The following is a 26209-nucleotide window of genomic DNA, read 5'->3' on the forward strand; positions in this document are numbered from 1 at the left end:
GGCCCTGGACGTCAAACCTACGTCATAGGATAAAATCTGAATGTTAGACTTTATGCGATATTCCCTATAGGGAGAGTTAGAGATTATTAAGGTGAATGAGCTCCTCTCTTACTCTCCTGTGAAATGGATATGCAAATCATCATTCTCAATTCAATGGACTATTTTAGAAAATTCAATATTATATTTTGGTTGATGTTGACTTCAATCTTTCCGAGATAATCAGGGCCTTTTCATTAATTCGGATTTGACAAACCTGCAATGTACAACGACTGGCGAGGACGAGGACAGTGGAATCTTCAAAACTTTTCGAAGAAATGCTGTCAAACTATCAGTATATAGTGGAACCCCATTATCAGGCCAACTTGTGAAATGGAGTTGTTCAATCTGCAACGAGAAAATGCTAACTATAATATATAATACTTAAAATAATAACTTCATTCATCTAACAATGAAGATATGATATCTAATATGTATTAGATATCATTTTGAAGAAATTATTTGGAATATTCATCATTTGATTCAAAGTGTTAAGCTGCATTCATATGATAAAGCGAATTGTGTAGATCGACACGAGTTGAATGAAAAATCTTTGCAATATTATTGATGAAGAATCTTCTGAAAGGGGCTGTAATGATCTTGACGAATCCAAGGTACTGAGAAATAAAAACGTATCAAATGCCATAAAATTTTTTTGATCCCGCCACGCTTTAGATTTTGAATTTTAAGAAAAAAAAGCTAGTGATTGAATTTTCGCGATAATGCTGTAGACGTGTCCACTTATTTCATTAAGCGATACTTTCCTTTCTTGTTTCGCCTGCTTTCGTCACATGTAGATTTCTGCACTCGTAGTGAGAGAATAATTCAATAGCTTCCAATTGCACACTTATATCTTGAAAAGTGAACATTTCATTTATGTTGGGCCAATACTTCTCGACTTTTTTCTGCAACAGTAATAAAGTTGATATATATTCAATTTTTTTAATCCACGTATATTTTTAACCTTTCTATCTTCGTATATATTCGCGAGCATTATTATATATTTTACATTTTCTTGCCATATCATTCTCCAGAAATCCAGGAGTGTGTTTGATTTTGGTCCTTGAGTTGCTATATATGCTCCCTGCATATTATAACCCTATAAAATTCATTTTTCATTTTCCGCAAACTTGAGCAATTTTTGTAGCAAACTTACATGAATATAGTTAGCATTGATGTAATCTGAGTATTCATCTTCATTTATTTTCTCTAATATAACCCTCGAATGATCAACTGAAAAATTAAACAATTCATGAAAGCCTATGCTTCAACAAAAACAAAACAATTTTCAGTTACTTAGTGACGGCAATACAAGTGAACACTTAAGCAAGTATAAAACATAGACATTAACAATAATGATACACGACTTTTATTGAGCTCAAACATATTGAAAGTAGGTACTTTTAGTATATCGTCTAGGTATAGGCGAATTTCAGTTCGAATTTCCAAGTATGTCTTGACCACTTCCGCAATATGAGGTCGAGCATTGTCATGCTGTAAAATCACTTTATCATGTCTCTCATTGTATTGCGGCCGATCGTCTTTCAATGTTCGACTCAAACGCATTAATTGCGTTCGATAACGATCGCCTGTGATTGTTTCAGTCGGTTTCAACAACTGTTAATACACTACGCCGAGCTGGTCCCCCAAATACTGAGCATGAACCGTGAATATTCGGTTTGACCGTCGAAGTGGAGGCATGGCTGGGATATACCCATGATTTTCAGCGCTTGGGATTATCGTAATGAACCCATTTTTCGTCTTCAGTCGCAATGCGATGCAGAAATCCCTTCCGTCTTTGCCTTGCAACCAGCTGTTCACAAGCAAACAAAAGCCGTTCAACATATTTCGGGTTCAACTCATACGGTACCCAATTTCCTTGTTTCTGAATCATTCCCATGACTTTCAGGCGTTTTGAAATGGCTTGTTGCGTCACTCCCAATCCCTCCAATTCTGTATCTTCGAAAACCTTCTACCTTCCACCGCCATGCTGATTTTCGACGTCAAAATCACCGTTCTTGAAGCGTTGATATTCTCTCGGCAAGTTCTTTAATGATAGCGGTCTCACCAAAAGTATTTGAGTTGAGAGCAACTACGTTTTCTGGAAACCTTGTAATAAAGAGATTTATTGAATCAATTCAGCAATTGACTAGTTTAGTGATATTGATAATACTATATTTGACACGATAGAATCAAAATATAGAGCAAAACTGATAAATCAGTGAAAAATTTTTAAAAATCCATCAATAAATGACTGAGAAATAGATTATTTAAATTTACGTATTTTAGCGCGGAACGTCTTTTGTCTGTGACGTCACGGCTCTTGCCTGTGATCGCTACACCATAAATTACGTTTAAATACTTAGCCGCGCCAAGGCTCTAGCGCCGTTTGTAGTTGTACAGTGTAGTTTTAACTCGAGTTTTGTTTTTATGTCACCATAATGGAAGAAGGCTTCGCAGTGATGAAGTTTTTTCTTCAAATCCATCTTATGTCAGTGCAGAAATAAAAGGAGTTAAACTTTTCAAATAAGTATCTACTTTTGAGTTTGCTTCATCATGGTTCAACTTATAACGATGATTCATTTAAAAAACGTTTCATAAACAGTTTGTAGTTGAGTACTGGTTGTTGAAGTCTATAAATGGCAAAACATATTTATGTGAGGAGTAAAAAGTAAAAAGAGAAAAATGTAATTTATATGTATGTATATAGTAAGTTATTTCAGCCATCGTGTAACGAACAAAACACGACACGAACGGCACAAGTGATTGTACACCAATAAATTCGTAAGCACTCTGCGTATACCAGTCGTCTAGTGTATGACGTCACGGCACTTACACGTACTATGAAATTATTCTTCCAAGCGCAACTTCAAAGTCCCATAACTTTTTCATTTCTAGAGATATTTCAATGATTCTTCCACATTTTCGTTTCATTTTCCTCAAATCTTTTGAATTAACCCTTTACAAAAAAATGAAAACTAGTCCATTATTGAACAAGGGTATCGAATTTTTATTATTTCATTATTTCAATAAGAAATTTTGTAATATTTCCAAGAAACGCTCGATATGTAACAATGATTTGGAACAACTTACATGCAACAAGGTTCTTATAGCGATTTTTAGACTTATTAATTTTGTTGGAACCGTATTCCGAAGGTCTTGGTGAATCTCTAAGAAAGAGCTGAAAATATAAACATATATTAGAGCACAATTAAAATTCTGTTGAAATGTAATAAGAATCGGTCAATGAAACACAATAGTATAGGTACCGGGTTTTTCACCATAATTTGACCCCCCCTCTAACTTTGTTACTAAAAGAGGTACAAAAAAATGTTTTCTACAAAAGTTTCTCGAAATAGACTAGAGTTTTTTAAAATGATTTCACAAAACGAAATATATACAGAGTGGGCAACATATTGATAGCAACTTCATTTTTTCAAATGGAACACCCTGTATATTTTTCTATATTTGACTAGCTCTTTTTCCCCTGATTTCGAATATATAACATATGTTTGGCCTATCTCTCTTATTCTGAATACCACAGAGTTTCAAATTTTAAGAACCACCTGGCATGCAAGCTGGCAGTTTTCAAGTGGTAGGCTGCGATAACTCAAAATGCTCTTTTTTGGGTTATCTAGTTGGCAATTTGACTATATGTCATATCGTTGCCAATGAGATAACTCAAAAAAGAGCATTTTGAGTTATCGCAGCCTACCACTTGAAAACTGATTACTGAGCATGCCAGGTGGTTCTTGAAATTTGAAACTCTGTGGTACTCAGAATAAGAGAGATAGGCCAAACATATGTTATATATTTAAAATCAGGGGAAAAAGAGCTAGTCAAATTCAGTTTCAAATTTCAAGAACCACCTGGCATGCTCAGTAATCAGTTTTCAAGTGGTAGGCTGCGATAACTCCTTATACTATGCTATTATTCAATTATTCATCCAAATTCATATTATCAAGTATATATCCTCTTTGCAAAATAATATACATAGCCGTACAACTTTGCTTCAGACGTTTTCCCGAAATTCGAGGCTTTATTGTGAAAAACTGGTTATACATTTATGATTCAAAGTATGGCCCATCGCTGGCCACTACTTTCTCCCATCTTTCGGGCATCGTACGAATCCCGCGTTGAAAAAACTGGTCATCTTTTGAAGAGATTCACGAATCGATCCAATTTTTTACTTCTTCAGCCATACTGTGTGCCACTGATCAAAACAAGTGATAGTCCGGAAGAGCAACGTCTGGAAAATCCTGCGGGCGTGGTAGGACTTCCCATTTCAAGGTTTCCAAGTATGTATTGACCACTTTCGCAACATGGGGTCGGCCATTGTCATGCAGTCGGTTTTGACAACTCATAATACACTACACCGAGCTGGCACCCCCAAATATTGAGCATGACCTTGGAACCGTAAATATTCGGTTTGACCATCGACGTGGAATCATGGCCGGGATATCCCCATGAACCTTCTATCTTTCACCGCCATGCTGGTCTTCGATGTCAAAATCACCATTCAAAGAGAAATTGGCACGTAAGCTGACATGTTTAATCGTTAATAACCTTATGATGCAGACACAAATCGACTAATATTTCGATGGCGTTATGTTAACAAATACCTAAGCTTACTTTGTATGACATCTGACATCTACGATCTATTTATTTCGACTACCACTTACCGCTACAGCCATCTATTGCAAAACGGCGGAAGCAATGTATTTGTATGACGGATAATACAATTCGAATTTAAACAAGCCAAAAAAGACTGTTAACTTCAAGTAAGTGCTTTTCTAATTTTTATTGAATGATAAATGCAACCAATCCATTCTGTTAGAACATAAATAATCAACCAAAAACAAATGGAGGTACTCACCGCATGTTGTCTCTCTAGTTCTCCGTTTTTTATTGATGTCTTCACGTATTCTTCCAAGTCCGCTAGTGTTACTGGTCTCGAGTATAAGTCAGAGGAACAGTTCGGTGAATTGGTTGATTTTTCTATCTGAAAATGGTTCGTGTATTCGAATGGAAATAATCAATAAGTATCATAGATGCTGAGTTATGAATTGGTTTTTGAATCTTGAATAATGAAATGAGAACATTAAGAGGGTTTATACCACGTGGCTCTCTGGTGATCTTCCAAAGTTTAATTACTCCTCTCTCCGTAGCGTTTTTGAGGTTCCACCACATTTCAGGACGAGTGAAGTAACCTCAAACTTTCCTCTGATTTAACGTCCTTTTTACCAAATGCAAGAATTCAAAAAACGTTTCTAAGTCTTCATTTTTAATTCAAGAAGAACCGTTTTTTCAGCCTTTGACAAGACTTTTTGTATAATATTTTCATGTGAAAATTCATAAAAAAATAAATGTTTGTTCGGGAAGTTATATCCTCGGTTATATCTTATATCATGCATATAACAGGCCAATTGATAAGTCCTCGGTACTCCCATATTGAAACACATTTTTTTGGAAAAATTCGATTTTATTATTCAACATAGTTGCCTTCGAGGGCGATACAGCGATTATAGCAATCTTGCAACTTTTCGATATCATTTTTGTCTTTCGCTTCAAAATAGGCTTCAGGCTGGCGCTAAATTTCTTTCCAGCGAGCATTCTCTTGAGGTCTGAAAACAGGAAAAAGGCCCCGAGGGCCAGAAGTGGCGAATACGGTGGATGCAGAAGCAATTCGAAGCCCAATTCATGTAATTTTGCCATTGTTTTCATTGATTTGTGACACGGCGCATGAAACAGCACTTTTTGCTGCTTCAAATGGGGACGTTTTTAACGATTTCATCCTTTAAACGATCCAAGTTGTTGGATCAAAAGAGGGCCGCATTATGCATATTTATTGACCTGGCAAAGGCATTTGATACTGTCTCTCATGAAGAGCTGCTCAGAAAATTGTACGTGTGTGGGTTTCGAGGTAAATCATACGACCTGTTTGAGAGTTATTTAAAAAACAGGAAGCAAATAGTAGAAATAGAAGGGTATCAAAGCAAATCTAGGTCTGTGACATTTGGAGTACCCCAGGGCACCGTTCTCGGACCTGTCCTCTTCTTGGTGTACATGAACAGCCTTTTGTTGATGCGACAGAATGGAAAAATCATCAGTTTTGCGGATGATACTGCGATCCTCTACACGAACGGCACTTGGAAGGGGCTAAAGCGGATGGTAGAGATGGAGTTTAAAAAAATTAAAAACTGGTTCAAATACAATAAACTGACACTTAACATAGAGAAAACAACGTACATTACGTTCGTGTCTTACAGATCTGGCGCTCCCAATTTTGGATGTCTGCGAGTTGATGAGGAAACTTGTATACCGGAAGCAACGGAGATCAAATACTTGGGTATTACCATTGATCAAAATCTGAGATGGGATAAACATATCAACAACGTTGTTAAGAAACTAAGAGGCCTATTGTATAAATTCAGATATCTAAAAAAATATCTAGACATTCCCCACTTACGACAACTATACTTTTCGCTGGTGCAGTCTCAGTTAACATATGGTATAATAGGATGGGGAGGCGCGTATGACACCCACATGAATAAAGTCGAAACTCTGCAGAAGTGGATTTTGAAAATTATGTATGGTAAACCACTGATCTTCCCAAGCAATGAGATCTATCAATTATCAGGAATGCTGGAACCTTATCAATTATTCACAATGGAAATTCTTACAAACATTTTCAGCGGAAAGCTTCCTGTTAATTTGAGGAACCATCCCTATTCAACAAGAGAAAAGACGTCACAGTTTGAGAGTTCCATAGCCTCTAAAAGAGTTGGCCAGCGAAGTGGTGCATACTTGGCTCCACGGATATATGCAACATTACCAGAGAACATCAGAAAAATAAAGAATTTTAGTACTTTCAAGAAGCAGACAAAGCAGTGGATATTCGAGACAGGCAGAGAAGTCAATTTCAGAATAATAAATAGCTCATAGATGAGATAGTGAAAAATGATGGAAATGGAAGAGACATAACACCGGATGTGACAGACATTACTCCCGACAGTGACACTTTACTCCCGATCAAGACGTTTAACCTGGCAATGAAGGTTATTTAAGAAATTTAGAATGATTTTTGTTTTAGGTTGTAGGATTAGTACTAAGTTGAATCATCACGAACAGACATAATATGTCTCTGTGATTATTGTTTATTCAAAACCTAAGGTCGAATAAATTATTTTATTTATTATTTATTTTTATTAATAACACTATATAATAATCGCTGTTGATGGTCTGGTCCTTTTGGAGGTAATCAATGAATATTATACCTTGAACATCCCAAAATACTGATGTCATAACCTTGCGAGATGACTGTTGTGTTTGTCCTCGCTTTGGATGCGGTTCATCGTATGCAATCCACTCAGCTCACTGTCGATTGGACTCCGGAGTGAAATGATGGAGCCATGTTTCATCTATTATCAAATATCGACAAAAAATTCAGGTTTATTGCACTGAAACAGCTTCAAAAAATGCTCAGAATCATTAAGACGTTATAGCTTTTGATCGCGCAGTACTCATTTTCCACACAGCTTTCTCATGTACAAATGAATGATATGATGTAGACGTTCAGACGATATCTTCACAATGTCTGCTATCTCGATCAACTCCACGTTACGGTCATTCATAATTATTCTATGAATTTTTTTGATTTTTTCATCGGTGACAGCCTCTTTTGAACGTCCACTGCGTTCGTCGTCTTCGTTGCTCATTTCACTACGTTTAAAATCAGCATACCAATCAATGATGGTTGTTGTTCCTGGTGCAGACCCCGGAAACTCTTCATCAAGCCAAGATTTTGCTTCAACTGTATTATTTCCCTTCGAGAAGCAATATTTTATCAGCACACGAAATTCTTTTTTTCCATCTCTTTTCAAATAACAAAAGTAGCTACACTCACAACGCAATATCCCACAAACTGATGGTCGGACTGCTGTCAAATTTTGACACGTATCGTTTGAAGGTTGGTGCTAACTAAAAATCATATGGATTTAATACTAGCACCGCATATGTGCATCAGACCCGGTACTTGCCAATTGGCCTAATATTTTTCAATAAAAAAAATCATCTGATTGTTTCTGTTTTCATTAAAAAAAAATATTATAAATAAGGACTTTCCGCAATGACGTACTCTTCAAAATGAATAACTGTGAAAATCTCATATAAAGTCGATGGTCTCTAGTGTGAAATGAAGCGTACTAGTATTTGAACTGATCGCTGAAACGGTATAGACCCCTCTTGAATTTATTTTATTCATAATCTGTTTATTTCCAATAGACTAAAGAGGGAAGCATGTGATGATGAAGTGGTTTCCAAAATCCAATAATACTTTTCTCAGGTGAGTCACGCTTCCATTTACGAATCCATATTATAAAAAATGTCCATAAAAATCATAGTAATACGAGTATCTTGGAATCGTTGGTTATAAGGTATTTTGAGATATAGATCTTGGTTGTTTTGTCCTTCCTTCAATCTTAGATTTTTCGAAGGCATTTGACACTCTAAATCAGCCATACTCAACCTTTTTTCACCTCGGGCCGCATAATTGCTACTGTTCATTCTTGCGGGCCGCAGTAATTTACCTAGTTGTAAAACTAGCTTTAGCCCGCGCGGTTTTCGTTTGTTGCGCATAATCAAAACTTTTTTTTTAAATCGGTTACAAAGTAGCCTTAGTCATTTCCTGAGCACTAGTAGTTCCTGTCTGTGAACCAAATTTTATCAAAATCGATTCAGTGGTTTATGCGTCAAAGCGTAACAGACAGGCAGATCACGTTTTTTGCATTTGTAATATTAGTAGGGAAGTACTATTGACGATTTTAGGAAAAATGGAATAATTTTTGTTATAGCAATATTTTATTTTGGTAGGTACCATGATTTCTAAACCCTTTTATTAGCATAATTCACGCAATAATGCTAATAAGAGGTTTTAAAAATCATGGTACTGACCAGAAAAAAAATTACACAATAATATGTCAATTACCACCGTATAATCAGCTAAAAAAACGCACCTTAGAATCTATAGAAATGAAAACTACAAGAGCAAAAAACACGAGATAAGGTATTCTCGCTAAGAAGATTAGGTATAGGGTATACCTATAGCATGTACATAAAGAATCCATTGTTTATAACGGGTGTTTTTTTCGAGGTATATAACTTTAAGTTGGCATTACTGTTCAAAATGGCCACCGATTTAACAGCTGTCAAGTGATTTATTTTCAGTTTGGTTTGGCAATTCATCATGAATAGACTCACGTCTGAATAACGCTTGCAAATAGTGCAATTTTATTTCGAAAAGAATGGTTCTGTGCGGAATACGTATCGCGCACTACGTCCATTAGCGATGAAGCGCACTTCTGGTTGAATGGCTACGTCAACAAACAAAACTGCCGCATTTGAAGTGAAGCCAATCCTCAAGTGTATGTCGAAAACCGGTTACATCCAGAAAAACTGACTGTTTGGTGCGCTTTATGGGCTGGTGGAATCATTGGTCCATTGGTCCGTACTTCTTCAAAAACGATGATGGCCAGAACGTTACAGTCAATGGTGATCGGTATAGAGCCGTGATTACTAACTTTTTCATTCCTGAATTGAACAACCATGATGTCCAGGAGCTGTGGTTCGAACAAGACGCCGCATCATGTCACACAGCTCGTGCCACAATCGATTTATTGAAAGACACGTTTGGTGACCGCCTAATTTCACATTTTGGACCTGTGAATTGGCCTCCAAGATCTTGTGATTTAACACCGCTATGGGGCTATGCGGATAAGCCACAAACCCTTGACCATTTGGAAGACAACATTCGCCGTGATATTGCCGATATACGGCCACAAATGTTGGAAAAAGTCATCGAAAATTGGACGTCCAAATTAGACTACATCCTAGCTAGCCGTGGCGGTCATATGCCAGAAATCATATTTAAAATGTAATGCCACAAGATTATCTTGTGGATGAATGAAATTCATGTCAATCGAATAATCCATCGTTGTTTTATTGCAATTTAAAGTTCTATAGCTCTAAAAAAAACACCCTCTGTTATGGATATAGTGTTCTGTGTGTACGCAATAAAAGAGAAAACAAAGGTAAATGAGTGAATATTGATACCGTTATTTTTGCGTTATTTCGAAACTTTATTTGTGATACTATTGTGAAAATTGTAATACTGGACTAGGATGTTGCTCGGGCCGCATTAAAAAGGGCAAAGGTCCTACTAATTTGTTATCAATTGATACGTTAATAATCGATACCCCTCACTTTCCCTTACCGAAATAGGGAGGAGATGTTGAATGTGGTATAGTTGAGTTTTTTCTATTCTCTAAACATCCCAATTGGAAAAAAAACTTCTGAACTAAGCTACATCTAACATCTCCTCTCTATTGAAAAAATGTTAGGGGTTGTTGCCACCCTCAGGTGGTTTTTTTGGAACAATGTCGTCATAGGAAATCTTTCTCCTTAATACAGAACTTAATTTTTGGATTCTTTCGTGAATGATGGACCGATTTTGAAAATTTCAACTGGGTTTTGTACAGAACATAAATAACATTCAAACTAACAAACACTCGACATCTCTTTCTTATTCAGAAAATTTTGAGGGGTTGATGCCACCTTCATGGGGGTGGTTTTCTCGGAACAAACTCAACTCATGATGGAAATTCGTCTTCCTCAAAACAGTTCGTTTTTTTTTATATTCGAAAATCCTTCGTTTCTGATTTCTGATAGGGGGGGTGTCAAATTTTCGTTGGGACATCCCGTATAACGAATAATATTTATAATTTCATATTGATTGACTAATAATGATATTGGAGGTACAATTATGATAAATATTTGTATGTTGTTACTGTTGGTGATGCTGGTGGTGCATAAAAAATGATTTATTTTACTATTTTTTTTCAGTTATTCTTATATGGTGTACCTCAATAAGTTTCGAATAAGGTTTCGGAGATTCAGAGCATGAGTGCTACTGCTCCTTAGTAATTTCTTGTGATTTGGCTACCCGCGAGTTTGACAAGATACTCACAGCGGAGTCAGGGCTGTACGTGTCCATTTACTCAACTGATTTACACCTTATAGAAGGCAATTTCTGTAGGAACCATTTTTCTGTTTTCTGCCAATCGATATTAAGTGTTGAAAAAGACGATTATTTGTGATTTTTTTGCTCAACAATTTTTGCAAGAGACGTATTGGACACTGATCCACAGACCCTTCATTCGATGTCAATCATTTCGAATCAGTGGTGCGTTGTTCACCACTGTGTGCTGTTTTTGAAAATATGGGATTCTCGAACTTCTTTTTATAATAGTCTATTGAGCATAAGGATTTGGATTTAATTGGCTTACCAGTAATTTTGTGTTTTTTCTCATATCAGGACTATCAACCATCTCTATATTTTCCGAAATAGGAAAAGATTCATCATCATTCTGAATGGCGGACGAACCTACAAAAGAGTAAAATCCTATGTTTGATTGTCTCAGTCTTTATTTGTCGGAAATTCATCTTGATGATTAAAAAAGTAAAATACCTTATTTCCGCTTTATAAAGCGGAAATAAGTTATTTTACTTTTTTAATCATCAGTAAAATCCTATTTTAAATAATGTCAAATTGAATCTTATAAATATAGATGTGTGTAAATCATTGTGTTGCACTTAAATATCAAAAAAATGTAGATCATTGGCTTATTGTGGGACTGCTGACAGGGCACTGTCGTACCGACTTTACCAGAAAAAGAAAATCAAGTTCCAAGGATTTCTCATTTTTTTTTAAATGGTCAACTGTTACGATGAAGGGTTGCAAAAAATCATTTCTCCAATTCTGTGGTTATTCCGTTCATTCTTCCACATCTTGTAGAACAAAATCGTGCGAGAATATATCAGAAACGCACAGTTTTCATGGTTATATTTTATTATTCTATGTTGGTACTCCGAACTTTCCGCCACGGCTTTATCTGTCAATTCATCAATTTGCCTTAAAGAAATCAGTTCTGCCAACCAACATTTTTCAATGCAAAAATCACTAAATTATATTTATGGAAATATTTCATTTATTTCAATGAAAATGCAATGAATTAGAGAAAATAATGTATAATACTCGTACAGAAGGCTCATTCTACCACTCGTTCATTCCAAAACTCGCCACTTCGTGGCTCGTTTTTGAATTTTGAACTCGTGGAAGAATACCAATGCCTTCTGCACTTGTATTATAAATAACTATTCTGGATTTGCTCCATCAAATTGCTTTGGTTTGGCAATGAGGTAGATCATTTCCCAATTTATTACTTTCAAAATGAGTATGACCTTCTGAAGTACTTCGCTCATACCCTTAACTGGAAAAAAAAATTAGGCACAAAAAATAATCATCTTACTTTCAAAAGCGTTATCCAAAATGTTTTCCATGGACATCGTTGATTTATCGAAAAATTTATTCCTCCACCTGAAACAAAATACAGAACTAATTAAAAGAAGATGCTATAAAACACAACACAAAATGTTTGTGTTTACACTAAAAATTTAAAGGCATGATTTGGTGCCTTATTTATAATGGCATGATTATATCCAAGGAGGAAAAGTTATATTTTACAAACATGCATTTATTATGTCTGCAATTCTTCGAGTTATGAGCAGGGAATGTTCTCAAACTATGAAGATCAACTAACTGATGACGAACCAGTTCTCAAATTCGTTTCTGTCCATCCGTCCTACCGTAAACACAATAACTCCCAATCCTGTAAAATATCAATGAAAAATTTGCCATTTCAACGAAGATGTGGGAGTTCATAGTCTTCATGAATCACCCTTTATCTCCGAAACCAAGATCCTTATGGGACATTTTAAAAACACAATCCTCATTCAGTTTGCGGTCCTCCATCTCCTCTGAGTTGTTATTCCTTACGTTACCCAGTCACCCTGTATAATATGTATAATGAAGTGTAGACGCAAAATCTCAAGTCCCAAATCACTCCATATCTCTAATTTTTTGTTATGGAATTTCGAAAACCAATTGTCGAGAATTTTGATACAGAAGAAAAGTGAAAGTAATTGGATATAAAAATGAATTAATGAATATTCAAAATGTATAAATTATTGGAATACTTACTTCATAAGGATACCTATTGTTATGGGAATGAGAAGCAGAAGCAATAACAAGGCATACAAGGCATTTCCTCCAGATGAATTTTCTTCTCCACTTTTTTTTTCTGAAATGGTGGGGAAAGGAGTCATTTTCGGGTCACCAACGGTCGAAGTTGTAATATTGTATATTGAATATCGATATTTCGTCTTATACTTATTCAGCATAATAACGACTACACCATATTCTGCTTCTTTCAAAGGTTCATTGATGATGTCAACTTGCAGAATTGAATTATTCTTCATCACATTTCCATTTCCAATTGTAAAATTCAGAATATTCGATGGTATTTTTGTTACATCTAAGGCTGCCACAATTCTGAGACCAGATCTTGATTCTAATGTTGTATTCAATATTTTCTCAAGTTTCTCTAGATTTTGATCTTTTGTCTTTGAAGCTTGGTCATCGATAATAATTAACACATATTTCTCAACATTTGAATCACTGGCTTCAGTTTGGTTTGTAGACAAAGCTATGCTCAAGGTTTTCTTTGTATGATTCGTCACTAAAATTGTAGAATTCTCCAATTCTGGACTTGGCGGGTAAGAACTGTCTACCAATACTGCAGGAGCACCTTGAAATTTATTGTTGACTGCAATTATCTCAATGTTTAAATCAACAGCCTGAGGGATGTTTTCTATCTGTAAATCGAAATATTGTGTATTTTTTTATTGTTACAATAAACTGTTAAATATTATTGTATTACATATATACTATATATACAGGGTTAGAACTATTTAGAGGGGCACTACAGGGATATCGAAAACCGTTAGAGATACAAGGTTTGCTTGAATTCCAAAAAAGTTGCGTTATTTAGGGATTAGTGTGTTGGTGTTAACCAAGATATATATATATATATATATATATATATATATATATATATATATCCAATGGTTCTCGAGAAAAAACTGATAATCGAGATTTAATATTTTTCTAATATAACTCATTTGTTTTTGGAAACCGAAATTCGGTTTGTAGCCCTTATTCAATATAGAGATTCTAATGGTGTTGTCAGGTTTTTTATTTTTCTCATTGTTTCAGAGACGCGATAGTCTTTTTTTTCTTATGGGCCACATATTGGTTCTCCTAATGATATAGAAAAAAATTACGAATTCAATAACTTCATGAATAGTTATCGAGATAGCAGACATTGTGAAGATATCATCTGTACGTGTACATCATATAATTCACGAATATTTGTCAATGTGAAAATGGATGAAACATGACTCCATCATTTCACTCCGGAGTTCAATCGACAATCAGCTGAGTGGAGTGCATAGATACGATGAACCGAATCCAAAGCGAGGAAAACACAACAGTCAGCTTGCAAGGTTATGGCATCCGTATTCTGGAATGCGCAAGATATAATATTCATTGATTACCTCCAAAATTCCAGATCATCAACAGCGATTAAAATATAGTTTATTGAATCATTTAAAGGATGAATTAGTTAAAAAACGGGCTCCATTTGAAGAAAAAAAATGCTGTTTCATCAAGACAATGCGTCGTGTCACAAATCAATGAAAACAATGGCAAAATTGCATGAATTGGGCTGTATTCGCCATATCTGCCCCCCAGCGACATTTTTTCTGTTCTCAGACCTCAAAAGAATGCTCGCTGGAAAGAAATTTAGCGCCAATGAAGAAGTAATCGCCGAAACTGAGGCCTATTTTGAAGCGAAAGACAAATCGTACTACAACAATGTTATCGAAAAGTTGGAAGATCGCTATAATCGCTTTATCGCCTTCGAAGGCAACTATGTTGAATAATAAAATCGAATTCTGCCAAAAAAATGTGTGGTAGACCGGAGACTTTTCAATTGGTCAACTACCATCAGAACCAACCTCATCGGCAGAATTTATTGAAACTTGGAGTGTTATTGACACAAGCGGAGGTCGAGTCAGAGGGATATTAATTAATTCAATTTTCCAGGACCGGACTCATTATTCCTCATTTGAAGTGTATAGGTTGAGAATGACACTTTGTGTTCCGAAATTGAAATCATTGTTTAGATTTCTAAATCGAGAATGAATTCAGCTTCAATACGCGGTATAAATCAAAGTTTACACATTTAACATTCTTTTTTTGTTGATTTACATGAACAGGACTGAGATATGTCGTGATTGAACATAAAACGTAAAATTCTTCTCTGAAAAATCATCTAGAAAGTGATAGGACACAAAAATGAACAAGAAAGCAAATGAACGTCAGTGCAATTTTGAATTTTTTTTAATGATTCGAGTCATTCTACGAGGAAACTAAAGTGTGCAATGTAAACTGAAAATTTCACAATCACCAATGGTATTTTGACATTCGAGTGAAATTGTAGGTATCGATGAAATTTGCGATACTATGGGATGATCGGAATAAGTTCATAATTATAGCATATTTGTTGGTATACCGTATAGTTGTAAGTCAAATTCCAGCTCTTTGGAGTATAGTTTGCTATGAACTTATACTCAGTACCACTGTTCAATTTTATTGAGAAATATTGTAATATTCCATTCGTTTTGTTCGGATGATTCCAAAATAATTCCATTGTATTGTTCCTTTTCCAAATTGCCATCAAATTGTTCGGTTTTTCTGAAGCTGTAAAAGACAATATTTATTTCTTTATAATTTATAGAATAAGTCCAGTAGACAAATACAAAAAAGGTGGGTCTGCTGGAAAAAATTCCAGCTTACTACACTTACTACACTACTAATTACAGGTTATTCGGGGGTGTTGTGGGATTACTCTGTCAAGTAATCCAATACGAGGACCCTCTGCTAACTTCGGGCGGCCGAAGAACCTCAACATTTCCGGATTTTTTTCAGTTTTTTGTTCATAACCTCTAAACTAAGTATTTTTCGACCATAACGTTCATTTTCAAAGTTGTAGATCATTAAATTTTCTAAAATTGTATTGTATTCACAAACATCTTCGTAGAACTAATATCAACTGAGATATAGTCCATCAAATGTATAGTCCTATAGTCAAAGCAAAAGAAGTGGAGTCTGCTGGAAAAAATTCCGAACTTGATTCTACAGGTTGTTCGGGGGTGTTGTAGGATGACTTTGTCGAGTTATCCAAAACGAGGACCCTGTGCTAACTTGAGGAGGGCCGAAGAACCCCAATATTTTTGAAGTTTTCGCGGGTTATACACTATCATTATTTTCAATTAATTCTTGATTATTATTTTTTGATTTTACCCAGTTGATCTGATTATTGAGGTTCAAAATAATTATGGGTTTATAGGAATTCACAGTTGATGACATGCCACGATAACATTGAAATATCTACTCTTCACATAAAAATAGGCTTTTATATTCAAAGCTAAATTGTAGAGAATTTAAAGGTCTACAATTTCGAAAATGAACGTTCTGGTCGAAAACTACTTAGTATAGAAGTTATGAGTAAAAAACTGAAAAAAGTCCGAAAATGTTGAGGTTCTTCGGCCCTCCTCAAGCACTGGGTCCTAGTGTTGGATAACTTGACAGAGTCATGCCACAGCACCCCCGAGCAACCTGTAGAAGTTTCATTAAGTTCGGAATTTTTACTGGTAAAATGTATTTATCTACTGAATAAATAATATGGTTCCACTATTATTCATAAACCATGTTGTCCTTATTTGGAGTAACATTTCCATTTTTTCAAGATGATAGAAATCCAGCAGCGCTCTCCAACATTGAATGAACCTTATTCGCTCACAATTCAGTGTCATAAGTACAGAATTTCGGAACGTCATTCGGCAAAGTAATTCATCGTTGACATAACAACACTGTTTTCTCCGATCGATAGCAAATATTGATATAAATCAGCAAAAGTAAAAGTAAAGTATCAATATGTGGCCCTCTCTGTATATATTTCGTTTTGTGAAATCATTTTAAAAACATTATTCGATTTCGTGAAACTTTTGTGCAAAACATTTTTTTGTACCTCTTTTAGTAACAAAGTTAAAGGGGGGGTCAAATTATGGTGAAAAACCCGGTACCTCCTCGAACGAGACTCGAACCCTCATCTAGCGGTTGGAGCTTTCAACTTCCTTGGTGGCTTAGTGGTGGAGCGCTGGACTAGTGATTTGGAGGTTGCGGGTTCGAGTCCCGCTTGAGGAGGTATTTTTTCCGGAATTAAACAATTGTTTGTCAGCCATCAAATATTATGGTATTATTTAAAACAATCCGAGAAAAAAATTAAATGTTCAACTCGGTTGCAGAGTCCTAGCCACGCTACGCTCGGCTATGAATTTTATCAGTCGCCGACAGTCAATCTAAGACTTTGCAGCCTAGTAAAACAAATACCTAAAAGTAGAACTTTTCGATGTCCTGTCAGTCAAAATATGACGTTGTTATTGTACGTTTGAAAATAGTTATTTATAATACAAGTGCAGAAGGCATTGATATTCTTCCACGAGTTCAAAATTCAAAAACGAGCCACGAAGTGGCGAGTTTTTGAATGAACGAGTGATAGAATGAGCCTTCTGTACGAGTATTAAACATTATTTTCTCTAATTCATTGCATTTTTATTGAAATTAATAAAATATTTCCATAAATATCATTTAGTGATTTTTACATTGGAAAATGTTGGTTGGCAGAACTGATTTTTTTTAAGGCAAATTGATGAATTGACAGATAAAGCCGTGGCGGAAAGTTCGGAGTACCAACATATAATAATGAAATATAACCATGAAAACTCTGCGTTTCTGATATATTCTCGCACGATTTTGTTCTACAAGATGTGGAAGAATGAACTGAATAACCACAGAATTAGAGAAAAATCATATTTATTACCATGAGCTTGTTGCCGTCGGCAATTTGCTATACTATATTGGAATCCAAAACTAAATTGCCATCGCTCTAGTGTGGAAGTATCGAAATCCGGAATACTCCGACCGACCTAATGTGAATGCACCTTAACAGGCCGTAAAAAGGCGACTGCGAGTAATTTTCTCTCTCAATTTCAGAATATTCTCAATGTTTCAAGAAACTCTTCAGAATATGACTATTCAGCTTTGGAGAATGCAATATAAAGTTCTTAGTAGATAGGCAAAATGCTGCATGTTTGAAATTTTTAATTTTAGCAGTATACTCACGTCCCTCTTTCACCAAAATACCTTCCTGTTCACCAATGTTGAAATATCCATCCAGTCCCCTAATTTCAGCTTCAATCTGTAAAATAATATATCTAGGTACTTCAATTGTGAAAGGTTGAAGATTTTTGGGTTCTACTGATTTTTAGTGACCGGTTAAAATAACTTACCACTACTGTAATATTTCTATCATAGATTTGTTTTCCTTCAATTATGTAACAGTGATACTCTGGCCATAATAAACATTTCTCAGGTTTTCTTTCATATGTTCCACTTATAATCCGAGGCGCAGATATTTTTATTTTATAAGAAGAAATCTCTCCTGTAGGAGGATAAGGTGGAAGCCAACGTATCCAAATGAAACCATCTCCATTTGGTATTACAACAATCTCCTTCAGTTTATCAGGAACTATAATAATAATGATTTTAAAATCCAAGTTTTGAATGTAAAAATCTCCGTTTATACCTGATGGTTTCGTTTCAAACATCTTTTTTTCTTGTACTTTACATTCCTCGTGTCTACAAAAGTATATTTCAGATTTGTATTTACAAAAGGGTTGCAACGTCCCCAAATACAGGGTTCCAATCAAGAATGTTGAAGTTTCATTACGTTCTTCAGTTTGCAAACACCATTCGCTTATGCATCGAAATTTCACTTTGAATTTCAAGGGTCCATGAAGTTTCTCACATTTGATATGTGAAAATGTCAGGTAAGCTGATCTTTCTAATGTTTTATTTGTTATGATTATTTGTTCTAAGCCTTCGGAATCGTCGAAATAATCTACAATTAGAAACTCACTTGAGAGGGGTTTATACCTTTTCAGCAATAATTTCAAAAATTAGTAAATTTATTTTCGCTAAAGACCATCGATTTATATGAGATTTTCACTATTAAGTATTCATTTTCAAGAGTACGTAATTGCGGAATTAATTCTTTTGAAATGAAATCAAAAACAATTAGATGACTTTTTTATTGATGAATAAATATATTATACAGGGTGTTTCGTTGTTAAATGTACATACATTAACCTGAGGTAGAGCTACCCTAGAAGATTCCAAAAAACCTCGTATGATAGGTCTGATCATTCCTATAGCCGAGGTACAGGATGGTTAATGAATTCACCAATATTTTCAATTACTTACAACTTTTGAACCACTCAGTATAATTGATTGATATTTGGAACTCGAAATTCATTCCATTAGATCCTTCGATTGATCTTTAGACTAATTGAAAAAATCAGGTCCGTATTAGAAAAACATGGGACATTTCACAAGCTGAGATTCAACAGCCTGTATAGTGGAATATTGGAATCTGATGGAAATATTTGAAAAGAGCTAAAATTTTTCAATGGGTATCAGCGCACGTCATTCAACTCATTGAAAATTTCGGCCAAAATCAAGTTCAATAGTGGAATTTCACTTACTTCTCAGACAAATCGTACATTGAGATTGAATTGAAAAATTTTCTTGTTTGCAAGGTTCCACAATAAAACTGATAAAAATCGTGAAGTTTGATATGATTCAATAACTTGATAAAATAATACTTGACTTGACTTGAGATTGGAAAACTACTACTTGACAAGCCAAGTAGCTTGAAAATCAAGCCAAGCCGTGAATCCCTAATTTGCAGTGCAAATAACTCTCTAATTTTTGGATAATTACATTTTTGTCAGGAGAAATTCCATGTTCCATGTATAAGGGGAAATATTGTACTTTAATTAACTATACTGCTCCACATGAATTAGGGATATTGACTTAAATTGCAAAAAAAAAATAGTTTAAATGAGATTTTTGTGATGAAAATTCATATTAATATGATTTCAAGTTGCAGGAAATAAAATTAATTTCAGCCTGTAAGTCTGCAAGCGTATACAGGGTGGTTAAGAAAAATCGAGTAAAATAACGAAATTTTATTCTCAGAGAATTCAAGCATTTAAAGACTATCAATACAATGTATGGCCTCCACTGGCATCAATAACAGCTTGACATCTTCTTTGCATACTACACACGAGGTTGTTGAACATTTCTTGATGAATTTGGTCCATAAACGGGGCAGAAGCTTTCTCAGATCATTTAAGGATTCTGGGGTAGGTTGATGATTATCTAATCTTCTTTGGAGCATATCACATGCATGTTCTATGCAATTCAAATCTGGTGAGTGCGGAGGTATTGGTTAATGTGGAATACCAAGCTCCTCGCGAGCATTCTCAACTATGGCTGCACGGTGCGGTCTAGCGTTATCGTTACTGGGTATGCGTGGGATTGTCCATACCCTTATTCTTCGAGTATCTGAAAATCGTCCATATCTGGATTCATCAGTGAAAAGGATACTACGCCAATGATCGTTCCAATTTATATGTTGCCTTGCCCATTCCAGTCTTTGACCCTTATGGTCACGTGTTAATGGAACTCCTCTTAATGGACGTCTAGAACCTAGATTCACCTTTCACAAACGTCGTCTGATGGTTTCGATGGAAACTTGTACCCCATCTGCACTTTGAAGAGTATTCCATTGCATTCTACACGTAGATGTAAGGTTTCTTCTCTCCGAAACGGTGATGAAACGATCCTGAGCTGGTGTTTTTTTTCTTAGCCCACCAAGCCTTGGTCTTTCCAACACGGAACCTGTCTCCCTGAACCTATTCCAGAGTCGAGATATCACACTTTGGCTGACTTGGAGCCTTTCCACTACAACAACCTGAGTTAGGCCACCCTGTAGCATTCCGATAGCCCTATTAGCCTCAGTGTTTGTTAATTTACGCCTTGGTATTTTCAGAAAACTCGATTCCAATCGAAGCCGGTGATAAACTGACTCCATTTCAAAATAAGAACATTCATGAAGCATATGCAAAGAACCAAACTTCAGAAAAAAGGCGACCAGATTGACGAAATGTCTCATACTGATTTCTATTGGATCGATTCAAGTTGTTATTGAGTTTTAAATGATTTTACAGTGATTTTCTCGAAGATTACATACTTTTCAAAACGTTTGAATACGAAATCCCTAACTTTTGTGGAGCAGTATATTTGAAAATAAAATTGAAATTGGTTGGATAGTTGGAGAAGCTCACCTAGTTCCTTAGTTTGGTAATATTCCACTAAACCTTTGCCGATATGCGGACCGTTGAGGGCGTACACTGTCACCCGATATTCAGAGTAAGGTTCCAAATTCTTCAGTTCAATGCTATTATGTTCAGTAAAGGTTTCTATCGACTTTTGTGGATTCTTGGTCTTCGTCTTACAGGCAATTCTTTCAATTTTCTGTAAGATCGAATATCATAATTTGTAGAACACAATACTGTTCTAGTGAAAATAAAAACAAAATTCAAAAAAACTCACCTCGTACTCTACCTTATATTGTCCAACCTTAACAAATGGACAATCAGGACTTCTCCAAAATAGTTTCAAAGAGTGGGCGGTTGATGATTCCATATGTAAATCCTTCACCTGAGAAGGAACTGAAAAAGGCAATTATATCTAAAATAAATATACCTGAGTGTGTGAAACGGTCTGAAAGCGATATTTGATTGGAGCTAGCTGAGGGCCTTTTTCATTCTTTCAAATTGTCCAATACAGACGTTATTCAGTTAAAACGGAGTTTTTTTCCTATTTTATAAGCAGTAATTTGAAAGGAAAGAAGCTAAGAACCAAAATGATGTGGAGCCCCTCCTTACCTTTCATGATATCACCCCTGTATTCATGTAGAAAGACCCTATATATCGGCAATAAATAAATCGGCATTTAAGAAGAACATCATGCTCTCAAATTCATCTATTTCGGAAGAAATAGAAGAAATTACAGTATATCAGCAATAAATTATTTGAAAAGAACATGATGTATCTCAAATTCATCTACTCGTATTTCGGAAGAAATCAATCATTTTAAGGAAATTCACAACTACAATTTTATAAGGAAATTGCTTCAACAGCAAACGAGCGGTTTGAGCGTATTCAGGAGAAAAACTGAGTCTCCTAAGTTCTGTGTTATCCAAAGGTGCAATTGGCGCATGGAAGAACGAGGGCTTTAAAGTTCCTAACTTCACGTCAGTGCTTTAGGGTTTTATAATAATTCAATTCGCTATAACCTGAAGCTCGATAAAAATTATTCTCACCATTGATTTCCTCATATATTTTTATATCACCACATTCAGAAAACTGATTTTCCAATAGTTTGCATCGAATTTTTGAGTTTCCTCTACCCGTAGAGGAGCAGTTGTTATCTGAAAAATATAGAATTTTTGTTGGATATAAATAACAAGGAATTAATAATTTGAGAAATCTAAGCGATTGTCGAAATTTATTTAGTGGCAACACAATACTTCACAGTGGCTCAGATATTTCCGTGAGTACAGTGCCGGAGTACAGATACACTAAGTAAGTAACTGATTTATCTGAAATTTCTTCAGTGCAGATTCATTTTGATTCTGTGCGGAAATCACTTGATCGATTTTTTCAATTTTTTGATGAAACCTTCGTATGACAGTTCAAAATGAACTCACTAATTTTATAGTTTTTATTTTATATCATTCTGAAAATTGAGAGTTTTTTTCTTACATTAATAAAATACATTCAATCTACGGAGAGTTTTTTGAGAAAAAATCATACGTTCTCGTGTATTTCAATTAGAAAATCAGAATATCAATAAATGCAAATATTACCAAATAAGGAAGCGATAAATGGAAATCGGCATCAAGAAGTGTTTCAGGAAAATTTAGATATTCTATAATAACGAAATCAATCATCAGAGATGATTATACAGGGTGGCCATTTGAAAACGAAACAGACGAGATTACAGAGGAAATAAAGTTTTTCGATAGAAATGCTCGGACAGGTCGATTTCTATTTCGAGGGGGACAACTTAAGATGTAGGTTACGGACGCATAGCGCTTCAATCCTTGCTGCTACAACCCCCACATCCAATTTTTGAATAGGGAAGATGGGGTGAGTGATACCTCAATTTAAAGGTATTTTTATACTGATTTCAGCACAGTAATTGTTTCTTCATTTTATGCATTAGTTCTCGAAATATTCATGCGTTAGTTAGTTAGGAAGGAAGCCACAGTCATGGTTGTTTTGAAGCTCAAAATGTCGATTACTACAAGTGCCATGAAAACACCACTTCATTTTCAAATACTTAGTTAAGAATATTTCGAGAACTAATGCATAAAATGAAAAAACAATTACTGTGCTGAAATCAGTATAAAAATACCTTTCAAATGAGGTATCACTCACCCCATCTTCCCTATTCAAAATTTGGGGGTGAGGGTTGTAGTAGCAAGGGTTGAAGCGCTATGCGTCCGTATCCTACATCTTAAGTTGTCCCCCTCGAAACAGAAATCGACCTGTCCGAGCATTTCTATCGAAAAACTTTATTTCGTCTGTAATCTCGTCTGTGTCGTTTTCAAATGGCCACCCTGTATAGTATTCCCCATTTCAAAGGAATATGCCTAAGATTGCTATTTCTATTATCCATATTCCAAATACTTAGATGGCAGTGGTTCTATATAAGTTTTATCTCCACAGTGTTTTTTGCGATAGTTGTAAGGACTTATTTCAATTAATTAATGATTCACAAGATATTGGTAGTGATGAATTTCAAATTGAAGTTATTTTTTCCACAACAATAAATAGGTCAATTAATTACTCGAAAACCGTTAGAGATAGAGACAATAATTTTCATACATGAATAATCTAGAGGCTTATGGACATATACGGGTGGGGTTTCCCTAATTCCAAAGTTCACTTCCCTGGCCACAGTTAAAACAAAATATTCGCTATGAAATGGAAGCTATCACGAACCATACTTGACAAGATGTCATCTAGATTTTTAGAGTTAGACATTTGGATGACATTCTTGTTGAGAAATAAATTCTCACACAGTGTAATGTCATAATTTATAAACATTTTTTCTACAAACGGCTTATGTTAGTTTCAATCGCTTTTTATAGTTATAAGTTTCTTTTGAGACATTTCGTAGATACTACTTGTTATTTTGTTTCTCACCTTTTTCATATTTGATCACTCCTCTACCATTAGCAATCAAACCACATTCCGTAATTTTTCTTCCAATGGTTTTTTGAGTTATTCGATATTCTGAAAATGAAAAAAAGAATTCTTGTTTCTGTTCGATTGTATTAATATGTTGTTGACTTTAATGATTCAATAAATTTTCTCACTCGCGAATGAAACTTCAGAGAAACATCTGATTGATATACCTAAATATGTACATCAATATTTGTTCAAAGAAATTTAGTTCTCATCCTGTGCAGAAGTGACAGGATGGAAAATTTCAAAAATCAAGAAATGACCATTGATATTATAAAGGGTGTTTTTTTTTTAGAGCTATAGAACTGAATATATATGAATTGCAATAAAACAACGGTGGATTATTCGATTGACATGAATTTTATTTATCCGCAAGATAATCTTGTGGTATTACATTTTGAATATGATTTCTGGCATATGACCGCCACGGCTGGCTCGGATGTAGTCCAATCTGGACGTCCAATTTTCGATGACTTTTTCCAACATTTATGGCCGTATATCGGCAATAACACGGCGAATGTTGTCTTCCAAATGGTCAAGGGTTTGTGGCTTATCCGCATAGACCAATGACTTAACATAGCCCCACAGAAAGTAGTCTAGCGGTGTTAAATCACAAGATCTTGGAGGCCAATTCACAGGTTCAAAACGTGAAATTAGGCGGTCATCAAACGTGTCTTTCAATAAATCGATTGTGGCACGAGATGTGTGACATGTTGCGCCGTCTTGTTGGAACCACAGCTCCTGGACATCATGGTTGTCCATGGTTGTTGAAAAAGTCAGTAATCATGGCTCTATACCAATCACCATTGACTGTAACGGTCTGGCCATCATTGTTTTTGAAGAAGTACGGACCAATGATTCCACCAGCCCATAAAGGTGGATGCATAAGAAGTTCCCAACTAAGCTCCTGGAGCTTCTGGCGTTGTCCTGATGGAATACAATTCCTCTCCTATTGGCCAAAGCTGGCTACTTCTGGGCGATTGCTTTATTCAGAAGGTTCAATTGTTGACAGTACAGTTATGAATTAACAGTTGTGCCGTAGAGCTCGAAGTTGATAATTACCTGCCAAGCCCACCAAACACACAGCAAAACCTGCCTGGCTGTCAATCCTAGCTTGGCCACTGTTTTCGCCGGCTCAGCGCGTTTCGACAATAATTCTCAACTCGATCTACTCGAGTTGAATCGATGGCCAACTCGGTTTGAAAGTCGAGTTGACTCGAGTCGGCCGCAACCGACCGAATAACTCGATGCGTTCACCGCACCGAGTGAAGGTTCATCGCGTCGACTTCGACTGCCGCCGTTGACCGAGTTCAACTCGGTTGAAATGTTTAACTCGGTGGTCGCTTCATCCTACCACCCCACACGACGGCTTGATTCGGTTTAAGGTAGGGCTGGGACTCTTTCGTCTTTTTGTATTCGAGTATTCATCCATAAATTTATTCGATTATTCGAATAATTCATTCAAACAACTATTCATGCTTGATTATTCATGAGTAGTCAACAATATTCAACTATTCGTTGATTATTCAGTGATTATTCAATGATTATTCAGTGATTATTCAATGAATATTCAGTCAATATTCTGTGATTGAACTCATGTTTTAATGAACCAATAAAATCCGAGCGTTTTGATGAGTGAATATACCCTTTGCGACGTGGTATAATCGTTTTGGTGTTTTGCCTCTCGCCATATACGCTCTATTAGTGTGACGTCACACACCGCCATTTTTGGTTCTTCTGTCAGTGTTCGGAATCCAAACAAATAAATTGTCATTCAAATTATTACGGTCTCGTTGAAGGAATTGGCTTATTTTCATAAATAAGAGTATTTGAGGAACAATATCAGTATTAATTGATAGACAGAAGGAACGAGGTTAATACCAGTAACTTTGAATCCTGTATCATTCCCCAGATTTTCTAAAAAGCCGTG

At 35.5% G+C, this 26209-nt stretch overlaps 1 protein-coding gene across 3 annotated transcripts in view; it reads right to left on the reverse strand.

Moving 5' to 3' along the window:
• The window catches only part of LOC123682604 (receptor-type tyrosine-protein phosphatase mu-like), a 59965-nt gene that overhangs the window by 7039 nt on the left and 26717 nt on the right, over positions 1–26209 (reverse strand). For all 3 annotated transcript variants that reach the window (XM_045621345.1, XM_045621338.1, XM_045621354.1), the window contains 17 exons: positions 24238–24327; positions 22347–22454; positions 21575–21693; positions 21307–21496; positions 18702–19016; positions 18406–18644; positions 18239–18314; positions 15567–15754; positions 13133–13806; positions 12402–12469; positions 11379–11476; positions 4913–5038; positions 3130–3217; positions 1193–1269; positions 1001–1135; positions 801–941; positions 254–384 (listed from right to left, as the gene is read on the reverse strand). In XM_045621345.1, coding sequence (XP_045477301.1) covers positions 254–384; positions 801–941; positions 1001–1135; positions 1193–1269; positions 3130–3217; positions 4913–5038; positions 11379–11476; positions 12402–12469; positions 13133–13806; positions 15567–15754; positions 18239–18314; positions 18406–18644; positions 18702–19016; positions 21307–21496; positions 21575–21693; positions 22347–22454; positions 24238–24327 — 2863 coding nt within the window. The remainder of the gene's footprint in view (positions 1–253; positions 385–800; positions 942–1000; positions 1136–1192; positions 1270–3129; positions 3218–4912; positions 5039–11378; positions 11477–12401; positions 12470–13132; positions 13807–15566; positions 15755–18238; positions 18315–18405; positions 18645–18701; positions 19017–21306; positions 21497–21574; positions 21694–22346; positions 22455–24237; positions 24328–26209) is intronic.

Source organism: Harmonia axyridis, chromosome 1, assembly GCF_914767665.1.
Source record: "Harmonia axyridis chromosome 1, icHarAxyr1.1, whole genome shotgun sequence".
Taxonomy (NCBI): domain Eukaryota; kingdom Metazoa; phylum Arthropoda; class Insecta; order Coleoptera; family Coccinellidae; genus Harmonia; species Harmonia axyridis.